The sequence below is a fragment of the Synchiropus splendidus genome, chromosome 18 (genome assembly GCF_027744825.2).
Source record: "Synchiropus splendidus isolate RoL2022-P1 chromosome 18, RoL_Sspl_1.0, whole genome shotgun sequence".
In the NCBI taxonomy this organism is placed as follows: Eukaryota; Metazoa; Chordata; class Actinopteri; order Syngnathiformes; family Callionymidae; genus Synchiropus; species Synchiropus splendidus.
Genome location: NC_071351.1, coordinates 10,501,823 through 10,518,045, shown reverse-complemented (window position 1 = coordinate 10,518,045; position 16,223 = coordinate 10,501,823). Strand labels below are relative to the sequence as shown.

At 45.3% G+C, this 16,223-nt stretch overlaps 3 protein-coding genes across 9 annotated transcripts; 2 read left to right on the top strand and 1 right to left on the bottom strand.

The window, feature by feature from the left end:
* Positions 1-107: 107 nt before the first annotated feature.
* On the bottom strand, positions 108-1,637 carry rfc2 (replication factor C (activator 1) 2). The gene is made up of 6 exons (XM_053849048.1): positions 1,366-1,637; positions 1,167-1,272; positions 1,012-1,113; positions 684-942; positions 359-619; positions 108-286 (listed from the first exon to the last, which is right to left on the bottom strand). The coding sequence occupies exons 1-6, from the start codon at positions 1,592-1,594 to the stop codon at positions 179-181; spliced, it is 1,065 nt and encodes a 354-aa protein (XP_053705023.1). The 5' UTR covers positions 1,595-1,637; the 3' UTR covers positions 108-178.
* Positions 1,638-2,353: 716 nt separating this feature from the next.
* On the top strand, positions 2,354-11,155 carry usp11 (ubiquitin specific peptidase 11). 2 transcript variants are annotated; one of them, XM_053850216.1, is made up of 21 exons: positions 2,354-2,584; positions 3,778-3,887; positions 4,138-4,268; positions 4,431-4,551; positions 4,672-4,817; positions 5,086-5,147; positions 5,522-5,618; positions 6,935-7,108; positions 7,262-7,420; positions 7,488-7,712; positions 7,795-7,878; positions 7,968-8,062; positions 8,141-8,344; positions 8,481-8,590; positions 8,751-9,176; positions 9,255-9,325; positions 9,423-9,535; positions 9,600-9,749; positions 9,818-9,933; positions 9,993-10,081; positions 10,155-11,155. In XM_053850216.1, exons 1-21 carry the CDS (start codon positions 2,475-2,477, stop codon positions 10,317-10,319), a joined length of 2,958 nt encoding a protein of 985 aa, XP_053706191.1. In that variant the 5' UTR covers positions 2,354-2,474; the 3' UTR covers positions 10,320-11,155. The 2 variants fall into 2 exon arrangements, with proteins under 2 accessions (XP_053706191.1, XP_053706192.1); XM_053850217.1 differs by lacking the exon at positions 2,354-2,584 and adding an exon at positions 2,822-2,985.
* Positions 11,156-11,348: 193 nt separating this feature from the next.
* LOC128749893 (calcium-responsive transactivator-like) lies at positions 11,349-15,854 on the top strand. Of its 6 annotated transcripts, none has more exons than XM_053849890.1 (11): positions 11,349-11,492; positions 11,659-12,792; positions 13,167-13,243; positions 13,309-13,393; positions 13,456-13,561; positions 13,893-14,021; positions 14,898-14,999; positions 15,143-15,232; positions 15,293-15,382; positions 15,449-15,564; positions 15,632-15,854. In XM_053849890.1, exons 2-11 carry the CDS (start codon positions 12,724-12,726, stop codon positions 15,656-15,658), a joined length of 891 nt encoding a protein of 296 aa, XP_053705865.1. In that variant the 5' UTR covers positions 11,349-11,492; positions 11,659-12,723; the 3' UTR covers positions 15,659-15,854. The 6 variants fall into 6 exon arrangements, with proteins under 6 accessions (XP_053705865.1, XP_053705864.1, XP_053705867.1 ...); XM_053849889.1 differs by having other exon boundaries at positions 15,443-15,564; XM_053849892.1 differs by lacking the exon at positions 15,143-15,232 and having other exon boundaries at positions 15,443-15,564.
* The last annotated feature ends 369 nt before the right edge of the window (positions 15,855-16,223 follow it).

The following is a 16,223-nucleotide window of genomic DNA, read 5'->3' as shown; positions in this document are numbered from 1 at the left end:
GATGTTTCAAAATATCTTTGTATTGAATAAAGCTTGTTAATGAAGATGCGTGTTCGATATATTTAGGAAGCAGTGAAAAAACCCAACTCAAAACTTAAGTGATCATTTATTATTACAAATGTTACAATGTTTTGATCTGGTGGAAACTAAATCAAAACAGTAGCTTTCGTGAGGAGACTCAAGATGCTGGGGGGATGGATTTACTGCAGAGTCGACCCAGTAATCCTGCCATCTGCAGCAGGGAGTTCACACCCTCACACACCCGCATGTGCGTGTAACCGATCTCCTGCAAGAGACATGGAAAGCATTAGGACACGGAATGTGAGTTCTTCACTGATTTTTTATAGACTTATTTTACCTTAATGAACTCTAGCTTCAGGTACTCTGCCATCTGGTAAGTCTTGCAGACCCTGAAGATGTTTCCGATGATGTCCTCCGGGGAGTAACCCAGCGCCCAAAGCTGCTCAATCACCCTGTAGGCTTCGTTGATGTTTCCCTCCACACAGTGTCCCAGCATGCTTTTCACCAGCAGAGGGTGCGGCTCGTCGCACACTTTGAAGACATTCTCGCTGTTGATGTAGCCGAAACCAGAATTGGTGGACTGCAGGTTGTTCAGCGCCTGATGGAACAGGAGCATTAGAGACGGCTTGACTCGCCATCGCCCAACATCACTCTCTGCTCACCTGTCTCATGTCCCCCTGAGCCGTGAAGATGACAGCCTCCAGCCCGTCATCGGAAACAGCCAGCCGCTCCTGCTCCACCACTTCCTGGAGCCGGGCCAGAATTTGTCCGTCGGTCAGCTTTGAGTAACGCAGCACGGCACAGCGCGACTGGATTGGCTCGATGATTTTGTCGGAGGCGTTACAGGCAAGAGCAAAGCGTGTGGTTTTTGAGTAGATCTCCATGATTCTTCTCAGAGCCTGCTGGGCTCCATCTGTCATACTGAATAAGGACAAGAAAGGCATGTTAAAGTACAGGCTGATGCCCAATAAGGGGTCGTTGTTGCCTCACCTGTCAGCCTCATCCAGGATGATGATCTTGTGCCTTCCTTTAGGGAGTGTGACCTTCTGTTGAGCGAACATCTTGATCTTGTTCCTCACCACATCAATTCCTCTGCAGACACCATTCATTAGGTAACTGCCACTGTAAGAGAAGGTCATCAATACCTGTCATTTGAGGCGTTGAGCTCCAGAACCGCATCTTTCATTGAGGCTCCCAGCAGAGCTCGAGCCAGACACAAGATGCTGGTGGTCTTTCCAGTCCCCGGGGGTCCTGGATCAAGAGCATCGGTTAGTTTGATCAACTCCTGGCTACATACACGAATGCACTACCACAGCAAAGGGTAGTTGTTTTTCCAGCAGCGACCTGCAATGATGATGTTTGGAACGTTGCCCTCCTGGGCGAACACCTCCAGCCTACTGACGGTCTCCTCGTTCCCCACGATCTCGTTAAGCTTCAGAGGTCGGTATTTCTCCACCCAAGGAAGTTCGTAGGCACTGCAGCTTTTACTTGAAGTTTCACCGGTATCACTTGCAGTTTTTTGTGGACCTACTGGTGCCTTAGAGGTGCTTTCCACCTCCATGTCTTCCTCCATTGTCGCTGCAGATGCCTGTCAACCCGCGAACAGCAGCAGAACTTTTCCCTCCCTGGATTCCACGAGACAGTAAACTCCCCTTGGATTGGCCGAAGACTTAAAGTCGATTAGTTTGATTGGTTGGCGTGTAATGACGAGAATCTCGCGAGAGTATTTACCAAAACACCAATGGTGGTCGTCGTGAAACGCGCTGGACTGTGCATCATACATACAGTACATGCGTCGTGATGTTATTTATGGCGTCCACAAATATTATAACCTCACATTATTATTAAAAAAGACATAGAAAAAAAAGACTATATATATATATATATAGAGAGAGAGAGAGAGATCATATATATATGTGCATGTATGTATATATATATATATATTTATTTTTTTTACATAATAATGTGAGCTTATAACACACACACACACACACACACACACACATATATATAATCTCACATTATTATTAAAAGACAGAAAGCAAAAAAAATGACAATATGATCTATATATATACATAGAGAGAGATTACATATATCTATCTATCTCTCTCTATCTCTCTCTCTCTCTCTCTCTCTCCCTCTCTCTCTCTCTCTCTCTCTCTATATATATATATATATATATATATATATATATATATATATACATATATATATATATATATATATATATATATATATATTTATGTGTCTGAAATGTAGATGTATTTTATTGTGTTTGTTTCCCCCTACAGGTAGAACTGAAGAATGCAGGTCACAGTCAGGAAGTCGTCACACGGCTTGTCGAACTACTTCCTGCTTCCGCAAACACTGCTACTAGATGCTCTCCTTTGACTTAACGTTGCGCGGACCCACATTTTAACCCTCTTCACATTTATGAATTATTAATAAAAGTCATGACGGCAAACAGCCGCTGTTCCGTCGCTGAGCCCCCTGGCCTGGAGACCCAGGGGCGGGAGATTGACTCTCTTCTGCGGGAGTCAGAGCTTCGAGCCGGGGACAGTTGGTAAGACTCCGTCGCGGCGAACCGTCATACACAGCGACACGTATCGTTCCCCCCTGCACCACGGTGCTGCTGTGGGTTATAAACACACATTTACAAGTGGAAATAGTCCGCGCAGCCGTTTGTGTCGGCTCGGTGCTGAACGTCTGTTGAGCTGCTACTGTTGTGTTAGCTCGCTGTCACCGGGCAGAATGTGACGTTCATGGACGCCTCGTTTGATCCACGATCGGAATGGTTTCCTTTGTAACGTCACACACACTTTAAAACTGTCACCAAAGGCGTAAACTTATAACGTAACACATCTTTGAGTGAACATCTATGTGTGGCTGCACACGCTTAGTGACCCAACTCATCTATTTAAGAAGCGTTTTGAATATCGAACTAGAAGGCAGATCTCTTTCTATGTAAGTTGCTTTGAAATAGAGACATTATTTGCTGTTTCTTTAGTGATCGTAAAACTCTGACTCAAAAGAGTGCTAATATTCTTTTAGATGTTTAGTTTCGGTTTCTTGCGAGTCATTTCGAGCAATATTCTCCGCCTACAGCCCTCCTCTTTATAATATGAAAGTAATTTTCGTCTACATCTTACGTAATTCATTTCGTCCTCGAACAACCACTAACACCAATGGCTTCATATGAATGAATAGTGCTGTTAGAGAACCATCATGCTTGTTATATATTACTATACTTTTATGGCACCTTTCTTTCAGTTATTGTCCTGTTGTAAACATATATACAGATTGTTGTCACAACTCAAAACCTTTGCTTGAACTGCTTGAATATGTCAATGCAATTTGTTTGCTCTTGTTGCAGCTCTACCTTCAGTTATATTTGCTATTGGAGCAGAAAGAGTGTTAACATCGAAAACATTGAGTGAAGCAAAATTACATTTTTGTACAGTTTCATGCTTTGTTTCAACATATTAATGGCATATTTGATTTCTAAAAGTCAAAGCACATGTAGAGAATTTATTTTTTGTGGCATGACTTGATATTAAACTTTGTTATAAATTGTGGTATATCACTACAGCCTTATTTTAAACCTTGGGTTGCAAGAAATATTCGGCAGATATTTCTGTTATTGTCTCAAACTGCTCCATTATCGGAAGGTGATCATCCAGAAGGGTCAAGATGTCATCCTGCAAATGTAAAAAAAAATAAGAATCAGGCCAATTTGAACCCTGGTGTCTTGTATAGGTATGTGATGACTCGTCGCTGGTATGAACAATGGAAGGAGTTTGTAGAGACCCGTGAGCAGAACTCCTCGTCCTTTCCTGGTCAGATCGACAACACTGAGCTGTTCGAGGGTCAGAAAACACATCTCTTGTTCATATACTTAATATACATGTGTGTATGCTATTCTGTTGATCTAAAAATGTGCGGATTGAAATGATCTGATCTAAAGGCAGAATAGACAGATCTAAGTGTGATGTCATGTTTTTCGTAATTTAGTCACATTGTATTTGTTTACAATACATGTTTAGATAAGGATGTGTTTAATAGCGTCGGTTGTGTTTGTGATCATGAGGGAATGTTTACGTGGTCTTTTCTCTTCAGATCAAGAATCCTATCACTTAAAGGAGCGTCTGGTCGAGAATGAGGACTTTGTCCTGGTGCCAGCTGAAGTGTGGCACAAACTGCTGTCCTGGTATGGAATGGCCGATCAACAACCACCAGTGGAACGCAAGGTCTGTGCTCAAGATGCTTCTTTTGGGGTGAAGAAGGTTTATGATGACTCTATGTTCGTCCTTATGAAGTGGGCTGATGTTTGAAGATTGAGGTGACATGATAATAATGAATGTTGTGCCCTCTAAATGATGCAAATGTGTTTTTTGCGTTTGTCCGTGTAGGTGGTGGTGGACCAGCCAAACACTCTGAAAGTGGAGGTTTACCCTGTCGAGATCTTTCTCTGTCTCCATAGCAACATGGAGAACATTGTCACTGCACAGTTCAGCCGCACTGATAAAATCCGTAAGTGGTTTTGTTTGAAGTAGATTGTTATGCTAGTTTTTTTTAACCTTACAATTCACCTCACAAGTCAAAATAAAAAATCAAATTCTCATGGCTACTTGGGTTTGTGTGCTAATACAGAACTAATTCAGTCCGTGATGTGTCGGACCTTCGCCGTGCCTGCGGGATCCGAGTGTCGACTGTGGATAAAAAGTTCAGACAGCAACTGTGAGCGTCTAAGAAACCTCCATTTGAGCGTGTTAGAGGCCTGTTTGAGCTCAGGGATGGTGAGCACTTGTCCTTTTTCTCATGCTGTTTTTTTCTGCTCTTTCCCTGCTGCTGTTATAGGGGTTTTCTTTCTTCCCTGTTTTTTTTTTCACCAGCATTATGGTTTAGTCAAAGACTATGGCTCCTTCTTGACTAATATTGTATTTGAACTGTGTTGGTAGCTGTGTAACTGAGGCAGCAGAAAGAGTTGAATTATTTCAAATAACAACATGGTCAAACCGCAGATAAGCTGGAACATGCCTGTGTGTCTGTGTGTGCGTGCTTCAGACAGTGATAATGGAGACGAGGAATGCGGACGGTACCTGGCCCAGTTCCACTCCTCAGATCATGTAAGAATATTGATGTTCCTATTTAATGCTTCTGTTTCACCCAAAACTCCCGGTGTATTTCTTTTATATTGTCCTCATTCTGTCTCCCGCTGATGTTATCCTTTGATCATGTCCGAACAAATCCTTATCTGCTGTTTCTTGTCTCGTCCTTTAAGCCCCTCCTACTATGTGTCGACTTTCATTTCCTTATACTCCTAAGAAGGAAAGTCTTGTGCTGGCTATTCATGGTATTCACAACAGATTTTTTAAAATATAGATTGGAAGATAATTTCAATGCATGAAAAGACAGTTTTATTCACAGCAAACTCAGTATATTTGCAGGTGACAAAGTGACTCACCAACTGGAGTTCACCATGTGACACGCTTTTATGCAGGAGGACGTCAGATGAGCAGGACTCTTACCGAGGTCAGCCAGGAGTGTGTGGCCTCACCAACCAGGGAAACACCTGCTTCATGAACTCAGCTCTGCAGGTAGAGCACACACTTGACTTTAGACATTGAGGAACTAGAGCCGGAGAATGTAATCTGGACTTTTGGACTCAAATTAAACATCCTGGCCTTTTTTGGTTCAGCCAATCATATTCTTTATCCCGATGTTACTCTTTGTAGTACGTGGCTGCTGACTAATATTTACTCTTGTGATTACAATATGCAACGTATCTTCAGACCGCTCCTTTGAAGTGCATGCTTGTTGGTGTAGAGGTCTGAGTGCAGGCTTCTCCCTCTGGAGTCCAGTCTGAGACTCAATGTTTGGATTCTATCCCTTATGAAAACATTGTTTTTCTCTCGCAAAAATCGTTTTTTTTTTAAATACCAAAACCTAGAACCAAAAAAAGTCAAAGTCAACTTTATTGTCATTAATACTAAATGCAAGACATCGGTATAAATGAACTTGCAGTCGTCCCAGCACACAGTTAAGAGTTTAAAAACAAAATAAAATAAAATTAGATTTGAATTCAAGTACTATGAAGAGAATACATAACTAAACAGCTAAACAACTAACAACACAAAAGGTTTTAGCATCTCAAATACCAGAAATTCCTTCATCGTTCGAGGGCTGCATGTTTACAATTGACTTTGTTTGGCTTCTGATCAGGATAGAAGTGTCCTCTTTGCTGTTTACTCGGACGGAAGAAGGGTGCTTTTGATGTTACCAGAGCTATGAGACCCACACATAAACAAACTATAGTAAACAATGCATAACAGGTCCGTAATCCGTAAAGATGGCTTTTGTGTTTATATACTGGTGAAACGAATGAGGGATGGTTACAGTGTTTGTCTGGCTCATATATCTGTGCCGCCACTGGACAGATCGCTCTGGTGTAAAGCAGGGGTCATTTGTATTATGTTTTGGGATACAACTGAAACACCATATAATTATTATTATCTCAGTATTTATTTGTAGATTATGGATACATTTCAGTCCAAAGAACACCCAGGGTTGCATGCAAACGTGGCATCATTCCCTCTTGTGTGTGTATTCGGTTCATTCAAACCTCTTAAGTGAGACTTTGAACTGACTCAAAGTCCGGCTGGAAAAGAGGCATTAAGGAGTTGATCTCGAGTTTTGTAAATATTGGCCGTCTCTCATAGCTCAGATGGGTTTACATACACCAGAGTCAATAGTCTGACTAGGATGTTTACATGTGCTTAAGTTGACCTGCTGCGTGGACTCCATTCCTGCCCACTCGGTTACGTAAAATTGCCATGAGCCCAAGCCGTCTTGAAGCTAGTCAAACCTTAATGGGATGTCATAATGTACATTTTTTGTTTGTCTCTCCTGCTAGTGTCTCAGTAACACTCCCCCGCTGACGGAGTACTTCTTGCAAAATGACTATCTGGAGGAGTTGAACTTCACCAACCCGCTGGGTATGAAGGGGGAGATTGCCGAGGCCTACGCCGACATCATCAAACAGATGTGGTCGGGGAGACACTACTCTGTGGTGCCGCGTGTCTTCAAGGTAAACTCTCTTCAGTAGAATATACTGTGCTAATATGAAGTCCAGTTCCGAGCGGTATGTGAGGATTCTCTAAATAATTCCAACTACTTCAAGGATTCTGGGTGTCCAGTGTTGCGTCTGCTGCTGGCTTCACTCTGTTTGTTTGTGTTGCAGGCAAAGGTGGGTCACTTTGCCTCCCAGTTTCTTGGCTACCAGCAGCACGACAGTCAGGAGCTTCTGTCCTTCCTCCTGGACGGGCTGCACGAGGACCTGAACCGAGTCAAAGTGAAAGAGTACATTGAGCTGCGGGATGCTGATGGACGACCGGACCAGGTCTGCAGCTACCGTTTTATACGTCTTTTGTTTATGGTTTTAATTCTCATTTTCACTCTGCTCACAGGAAGTTGCGGAGGAGGCGTGGCGGAACCACCGCAGGCGGAACGACTCCGTGATTGTGGACACTTTTCACGGCCTCTTCAAGTCCACCCTCATCTGTCCGGAATGTCACAAAGTCTCAGTGACGTTTGACCCCTTTTGCTACCTGAGTGTTCCACTTCCTGTCAGCAAAGAGCGAGTCATGGAGGTCTTCTTCGTCTCTCTGGACCCCTATGCCAAACCTACACAGGTAGCAGCGCGTAAAACACTTGTTGTGTCTTTTGGTTGGAAAAAAAATCTAAATTTAAGGATTTGTCTTTCTCTGCGGTCAGTATCGGGTGGTGGTTCCTAAAGCTGGAAAAGTGTCTGACCTCTGCGCTGCCTTGTCAGAGATGACAGAGGTTCCTGCTGCACAGGTGAGTTTCTCTTGAGAATTTTTGTTGGTATGAAAAAAATGTTTTGACTAATCAAAAGTCATTTTTTAAAATTGGCGTGTGTTTTTTAGATGGTCGTGGCAGACGTGTTCAACCATCGGTTCTATAGAATCTACACGGCTGACGATTCACTGAGCTGCATTCTGGACCGAGACGACATCTTTGTGTATGTACTCCTTGCTAACCACGGGACGCGTGTCCGGGCTGAGTTGAGTTTGGGTTCCATGGTGCCACCTGCCTGCAGGTACGAGCAGAAGAAGCTGGAGGAGCAGCAGCAGCAGGAGGAGGAGGAACAAGTCCTGCTGGCCCTCTACCTGCGGGAGCGGTCGCGCTACCGAGAGTACAGCTCCAGCAGCACCACGCTATTCGGCCACCCGCTGCTGCTCAAAGTGCCACGCAACAGCTGCAGTCAGGAGGCGCTCTACAACCTGTTTCTGCAGAGACTAGCGTGAGTTCAGCATGACCTCAACACCATACTGCCACTTTTGATCGGATCACATTTCAGGATTAGAACCGGATCATTTTGAGAAATGGATTCTGGTGTTTTGAGATTTTGTTTGCTGAAGCTTTGTCTGTGTGAGCAGGCGATATGTTCGGCTTCCTGAGCCTTCTGAAGAGCTGGAGGAAGAGGAGGAGGAGGAGGAGGAGGAAGAAGAGGAGCTGTACAAGACTCAGACTAACGGCATCAGCGATGGTATTCACACCTTCCAGTCTTGCTGACATTTAAACTCACTTGAAATCTCATGTGGATTCTCACAAACTGACCAAACAGTTTGTGTGGATATATGTTGCTTTTTCTCTGTCATTAGATGAGTTTCAATGGTGTTGACTGGCTGGGTTTGATCTTCTCTCAGATGAGGAGCAAGCTGACACAGAGAAAGCTGGTCCCTCAAGTGCACTCACTGGCTGCAGCGACAGCCAATCAGAGAGCAGCACTGCTCCGGAGGCACCTCCCCACGCCAATCACGTGGAAGCCTCCTCAGACTGTGAAGCCACCAATGGCCCTGAGGCCGCCCCCGATAGCACGGAGTCCTGCGAGATGAACAACACCGGCCACTCTGAGCCAGCGAGCCGGCAGCCAGACGACGGAGTGGAAGAAGAGACGGAGGAAAACAAACTGGAAGAGGCATGTTCCTCCGAACCTGCCGCCGCCGTCGAGCAACCCATCAAGAAGAGGAGGTGCCGCAAGAGGAAACGCCTGTTCACCATCCAGGCGGTGAACTCGAACGGGACGACGGAGAGAGGGATGGGAGACGCAGGGAGCGCCGTCTGCTTCGATTGTAAGTCTCTGTTGTGACCATCGAATCCTACATGGAGACTTTCGAACGGCTGTGACTGTCGCGCTCCTCCCTCTTCAGCTCAACCCTACGTGGCCATCGACTGGGACCCAGAGATGAAGAAGAGATTCTACAATGAGAATGAGGCCGAGGTGAGAAGATATGGATCACTATAAAAGTCACTCCTCTCTATTTTTAAATGCTGAGCAACGTTTGGTGGAACCGCCGTCTCCTGTTCTGTCTGTGCAGAAGTACGTGAAAAACGCCAGCATGGAGGTTCCTCAGCAGCAGATGACCGTGCAGCTGGAGGAGTGCATCAAGCTGTTCACCACTGTGGAGACCCTGGAAGAGGACAACCCCTGGTAACACACGTGCTCACCCCTGTGGCAGAGCCGGATGGTGACCAGGCGTGTGTGTGTGTTTCAGGTACTGCCCTGTGTGTAAGAAGCACCAGCTGGCCACCAAGAAGCTGGACCTCTGGTCTCTCCCTGAGGTTCTCATCATCCACCTGAAGCGATTCTCCTACACCAAGTACACCAGAGAGAAGCTGGACAGCATCGTGGAGTTCCCCCTCAGGTTTGCTGGCTCCCACCTGGGTGTGGAGGACAAAGCGTTTAACCAGCCGTTCACTGTTGTCCTGGCAGAAACCTGGACTTCTCCAACTACCTTCTACGGAAGAGCACGTCCAAGAGTGAACCTCCAAGCCGCTACGACCTCATCGCCGTGTCCAATCACTATGGGGGACTCCGAGACGGACACTGTGAGTCCTCCTGCAGGTGACCAGTCTGGAGCTTAGCATTCATGTCTCTCTGTGTCCAGACACCAGCTACTCTCAGAACAAGGACAACGGACAGTGGTATTATTTTGACGACAGCAAAGTCACCTTCGCCATGGAGGACCAGATTGTGGTGAGTTCGCCTGAATCTCTGGGGTTTTCAGTGTGGGCCGAGTGGTGAGTAATGTGGCTTCGGTGTCTTCCAGAACAATGCGGCCTATGTCTTGTTCTATCACCGACAAGACAAGGTCCGCACGCCCACTCTGCCCAGCCCGAAGCTGAGCCCGCCCTCAACCACAGAACCCAAAACTGACATCACTTCCTCTGAAGAGGACGGAGCTTCCTCTTGCGTCTCCATGGAAACAGACTAAAGGACACTGCCGACACTTGAACGCCTCATGAGCTGGAGACTTCCGGTGAAACTCATCCTCAGCAGTTATGGCCGACGGACACTTTTATCTCAGGGAGGGGTCACGTGACCTGGAGCTCAGAGTTCAGGAAAAGACAATATGATTTGTTTTCTAAAGTTAAGGTTCCACATGATGTTAAGTTGAGGCTGCGCACATTTCTGGGACACTTTTTTCTTCAGAAAAAAAGATTTGGTTTTTACAGTAGTTCAACCCCAGAGTCATCAGAGGGTCACAGAAGTCCGAAGCAGCTCAGACTGAAGTGACCTGCCATTGTAGCTTCAGGACTTGATTCTTATGAAGCCTAAAGGAAACCCATAAGGTTGAGGTGCTCCGTTGCTGATATCATTACATGTTCATGTTCCTTTGTTCTGTGCAGCCCGAACTGAAGCCATTTATCTCCAAATTCTCAATCTTATAACGAAAAAGTTCAGCAGGAGAGTCGTGTGGATGATTCCAACCCATTTATTTATCACACTTCTGCCAGATGATTCAAGCTGTATATATTGCGTTCTTTGGTATTTATTTGGCTTTTTTTATGTGAGAAGTCAGAACGTGGCCCTGTTGAGACGCTATTTTCATATTTATTGGGGAAATAGGTTTCAGCCAGTCTCCCATCACCCTCAACCCAAGTGTGTACAGTATTTTTGTATCTTCAGAGATGTATCCGTGTCATTCCTGGGTCGAACGCGGTGCACATGCTGGGCGGTCACTTTCTCTGGTCTTCCTGTCAAATATCAGATGAGAATATTTTATAGTTTCTTTAATCTTTTGATATAAATAAATTGATTATTACCTTGTCCTTGTTTTTTTTCTTGTTGATGTGTTCCTTCTATAATAGTCCTTCTATAAAATCCTTTAGATTGCGTGTAGTAACATGTCTTTCGCCCGCTCCATCCTCTTGTGATGTGTGCTCCCATGTGTCGCCACTAGGCGGCAGTGATGGCCCAGGAGCTGAAGAAGGAGCAGGACAGCTGCAGCATGCTGGAGAGGATGAAGAAGAGCATGGAGTCCACGGTGAAAGGTGGTGCGACTGAAGTACTGAAGTCCACTAGGAGGAGGAGGTGAGCGTCTGCACGATGCGGAGGAACGTGCATGAACAAGCTGCGGATTCGAACACGCGAACAGTCACGCAAGGTTGGTCACTTCACTTTTTTAAAAGGGACATTCAGACAGTTCATATTTGCTGGCTACAAACTAACCGTTCCACAATGATCTGGATTTTAGGGCAACACAAGCATTTGTTGTCAATGACCGCTAGGAGCTTCCTTGTGCCTGACCTGTGACCTCTGTGCTCCTGCAGGTGATTGAGTGAAGAGCCTCCAATGAACCAAGAAAAGGCTGAAGGATCTTAAGACAGGACAGTGATGTTCAGTGTTCTGTGTTACCGTGGAAACATGACCAGCATCACCACTTTTTTCAGACGTCAGTTTTCTGGTGCTGAACAGATCTGCTCCCAGAGACCAAGCGGGTCATTGAGGACCTCAATTGTTCCTTGAACAAGGAGGAGGAGGCAAACACTAGAGGGGCTGCGACATGGGATTGGGTTTTTAAACTCCAGCACTCAAAGTTCAGGTCTTGACCTTCCATTCATCAACATGAGAAGCCAGTATTCAACTCTGAGTTTGACATTTTGGGACCAAATTGCTACTACGACAAGGCAAAATCCTTCTTTGACAAAATCTCTTCTGATAATAAAGTCAGGTAACTTTGTGAGTGTAAGTGACTCACATCCACATGTAATGGCCCAATAAACTTGATATTTTTAGATGTACTTTAATGAGAGACATATTTTCAGGGGGTTAATGAAGGCAGTGAGTTGTAGTTGGTTCCTTCCTTCCATCATCCTTTACATTTACCATAATAATTCCACTCTCATCCATTCAGATGGTTGCTGAATGGATGATAGTAATAGCTTGAGGAGCTTTTTCATCTCCATATAAACAGTTTTAGATTCTTTGACCGTAAATATGTCTGAATACTAAATATCAACGACATGATTTAAGGCTCTGATCGCCGCCACTTGAAGGCTGTTCCCTCTTGAATCGGAGGATTCAGGAGGAGAGGCGACTGCTCACCATCTGGACGCAACCATTACCCCCGAGGGGGCACAGTACTCGTCTGCTCTTTTCCTTATTGAGTTAGTCAAGTTTCGGTGTATCGTGGGCGAAGAAATATATATACTGAAGGACATTTGAGTTTCATTGTAGTATTTTCGTCGCTCTTAAGGAGGCAAATCATTACTGAAAATCTTGCATCGAATTTGCCCCCCCTTGCACTTGCGAATGGACGCGCCGTCGAGAAACCAAACACAGGGCTAAAAACAGTTAATAAAAAAAGAGCGCCGTTTTATTTCCCACATGTCAGCATGTCGGTGCCGCTGTCTCCGGCGCGTCCAAGAAGCAGAGCGGATGTGACTCCTCAGGCCATTCAAAAGGTGAGTTAACATCGCATTTTTGTTTGAATAAACAGTCGTGCGCCTGAGGTGATGGATGTCAGTTATTGAAATACACTCACCTGCTGTTCTTCCTTTAACAGAGGAATATAATAGTAACAGTTACTTTTCAGTCCGATCGGATGGAAAACATATCTCCTTTAAGTTTCCCATCTCTTGTCATGGTGATATGAGCTGCGTTTTTTAAAAATTCTTTTTAGGATGATTAAAATAGTTGCTCTAATTCAACTCAAAGTTAAAAAAAAAAAAAAAAGCTGACCCAGAAAAAATGATCAGAGGCGTGATGAAGCTTTGAGAATCCAGGGCAGCTTTGACAAGTGATGCGACCTTGTGAAGAGAAGTCTTCTTCCTCACAGATGCTGGATGAAAATCACCAGTTAATTCATTGTATAATGGAGCAGCAGAGCAAAGGCAAGACTGCTGACTGTGCACAGTAAGTAGCACTGGGCTGATGTGTTTCAGGAAAAGGCACCTGGATAACTTTTTATTTTGGGGCAGATATCAGCAGCTCTTGCACCGGAACCTTGTGTACTTGGCCACGATGGCAGATTCCAATCAGAACATACAGTCTCTTCTACCTGCGGTGAGTTGTATGTCTTCATGAGGCGTGAACTGGCAGCCTGAAGTTCTCTGCTTTCTCACCAGCCTCCGTCGTCCAACATGGGTGGAGGTTTCTCTGCGAGCAACATGAATGACAGCATGCTCGCCGGCGTGCCCCCTGCGTCCATGATTCCGAGTCAGCTGAGTAACGGTAAGATGGAGTCACAAATGGCCACCACAAATCTTGAAAGCTTGTGTGGTTGTGTGCATTCCCGCCTGACCGGATGAGCAGACTGAACTTGTGCATCACTTGTGAATTTCCTTTCAATATAATGGCTTCATTTTTGAGCTGCTGTTCTGGCAAATGTTATTTTTAAGGGGAGCGTGTTTAAATAAAATGCATCTGCAACAGAACCCCACAGGGAATGTGCCTTTTTGTGCCTTGACGCATCAGCACATTCAATTCTCTGTTTCTCCTCCAGTCTTTTCTGTCATTTAATATCTTTAATCCACTCCTTCCTCTGCACTCCGATTCTTTTTAGCCTCCATGCTGCACCAGCAGTCGGGTCCTCACTGCTCAGCCGCGCAGGCCGGAGCCCTCTATCCGGGCCAGTCGGTGATGGCTCAGGGAAGCGGTCAGAGGAGCACAGGAACCTACCGCTCCACGCAGGGTGAGGCGTTTCACTTCAAAGGATCAAAGCGTTCTGCTCACCCGTACTTTTGTTTTTCTCCTAATTTCAATATGAATAATTCATCACTCAACAAGCAATTCTTAAGCCTGGGGATGGTGAAATAAAATGTATAATAAATGGAAAAACATACACTTAAAGATGATTAAAAACGGAATAATTTCTACTCAAATTTCAAGATTTCAAACCAAACTGAAGAGGTTTGCTCTCATGTGTCTTGTGATGGACTGCCCCCCTGCGTGTCACCCCTAGTAGCCAGGACACTTTTGTGTCATTTGGGAGAGAATGTGGACCTGTAGAATCAGCTGCATCAGTTGAACAGAAGCCCTGATGCATATGGCTTCAGGAGGCTGTGAGTCCTTTGGCTCTGTTCAGGTGCTCCTGATGACCTTGAAGTATCAATCAGCCAGGCTTCACAGCAGGTCTTCGCCTCTGTCCGTCACTGTTGTTGGACCTAATAATAGCTCCAGCCTGTCCTGTCGTGTTTAGTCCCGGATGTGCAAGCCGAGCATGTCGCCGCGCTGCTACACAAGAACAAGTGAAATCCTTATCAGGAGCTACAGTGGTCTCTTCACAGGTTCTCATTCTGCAGCCTTGCTGTTGACGCCGCTGCTGGCTCAGCCCATTGGTGGTCGGTGATGAGAATGTTTGATGTCACAGATCTGAGGCAACAATTACTTGATGGGGAGAAGACGGGACTGTTGCTGAGGGTGTGTCTCTATCACTGTGCTGCTTTGAGTAGGAACTTTTCCTACCTCACCAGATCCTTGCCAGTCTAATTGTGTGGTCCGGATCTTCATTGTTCTTCGTAGCTTTCATGGCTTTTTATATCAGCTAGCAATTTGCTTTGTCTCGCAGGTTCTGGTCAGCAGTATGTGGGCCATGATGAGTTCTACGGAGACCAGTATGGAGCCATCAAAAGCTCCAACGAACCTTTGAACCAGTCGTTCTATCCTGAAGGTAACATGCAACGCTGCTTCACCCCGAAATGAGCTGAGGTTTACCTGTAACGCAGCATGTGTCTGTCATGTGTGACAGTCGTACAGCGCTTAGTGACAATGTTGTGTTGTTTTATAAATAAATATGGTGTGGTATGTCTGTAGGCCCCGGCGAGTTTTCATATCAGCAGTGCTCGTACGGAGAGCAGGGTTACGAGCGGCCCTACGATGACTCGTCACATTACTACGAAGGAGGTACTGGCTGTTGCTTTTCTCAGTTAAATTCAGTGTCATTTCATCTGTCATTGACCTCAGGTAACCCCCAGTACAGTCAGCCGCCCGCTGTGTATCAGCCGCCCAGCCAGCAGCCCTTCGCCTCTCAAGGCTACAGCGGACAGGGATACGGTGGGAGCCGCTCTCCTTGCATTAAGATTGAGGTTTTCACGTGTCATGTTCTCTCTGTAGGACCAGGCCAGAGTGGATCTCTGCAGTACTCCCATTATCCATCCGGCCCAAACCAACAGTATGGATCCTATCGAGGGTCTGGTTCTGGACCGCAGACGCCAAGGTCCTACACATATGAGCAGGTAGGACTCACACCCATGTTTCCTGTAGAATCATCTGCTCTACATATTGTGTTTGTTTGTGTTGCAGGGTCAGTATGGGAACTATCAGCAATAATGCCGCTCAGTAAAAGACAGCGTTCACTCTTTAAATCAACTCAGCACAGTGGTTCCTGATGACCTGTGTGACTGTTGATGGAAGCTCTGTTGGATCAGTTGGATCTTAAAGCCTCAGCTGCCGCTTAAGTTAAGCCTTATGAAGGTGTTGCTTGGCTTTTCGTACTTTGAATCTAAATAAATAATTCTGGGTTGTAGGTCTTCCGAGTATGACTCAAATGTATCTCATAAAAGTTTGCCCTTCTTTTTTACTTGTTGCTTCTAAACTGGTAGCACACTGGGAACATCTGATCAGGTAGTTTACTTAAACAAGGGATAATTCATCAGAGAGGTTTTGTGACAACAGCTTCAGAGCACTGAAATATATTGTGTCCTTCAATACAGAGTGGTTCTGAACATATTGTATTTGAAATGTTTATTATAAGCAACTGACAGGTTTCTCTGCATTGGTTTTAAAATCTATTTACAAGTTCACAAAAACATTTTTTCCCATTTGGCTTTAAGTGGAGGGTCCGAGATGAGGATCAGAACCTCTTAACTGGTGCTGGTCCCTCTTGGATTCAGCA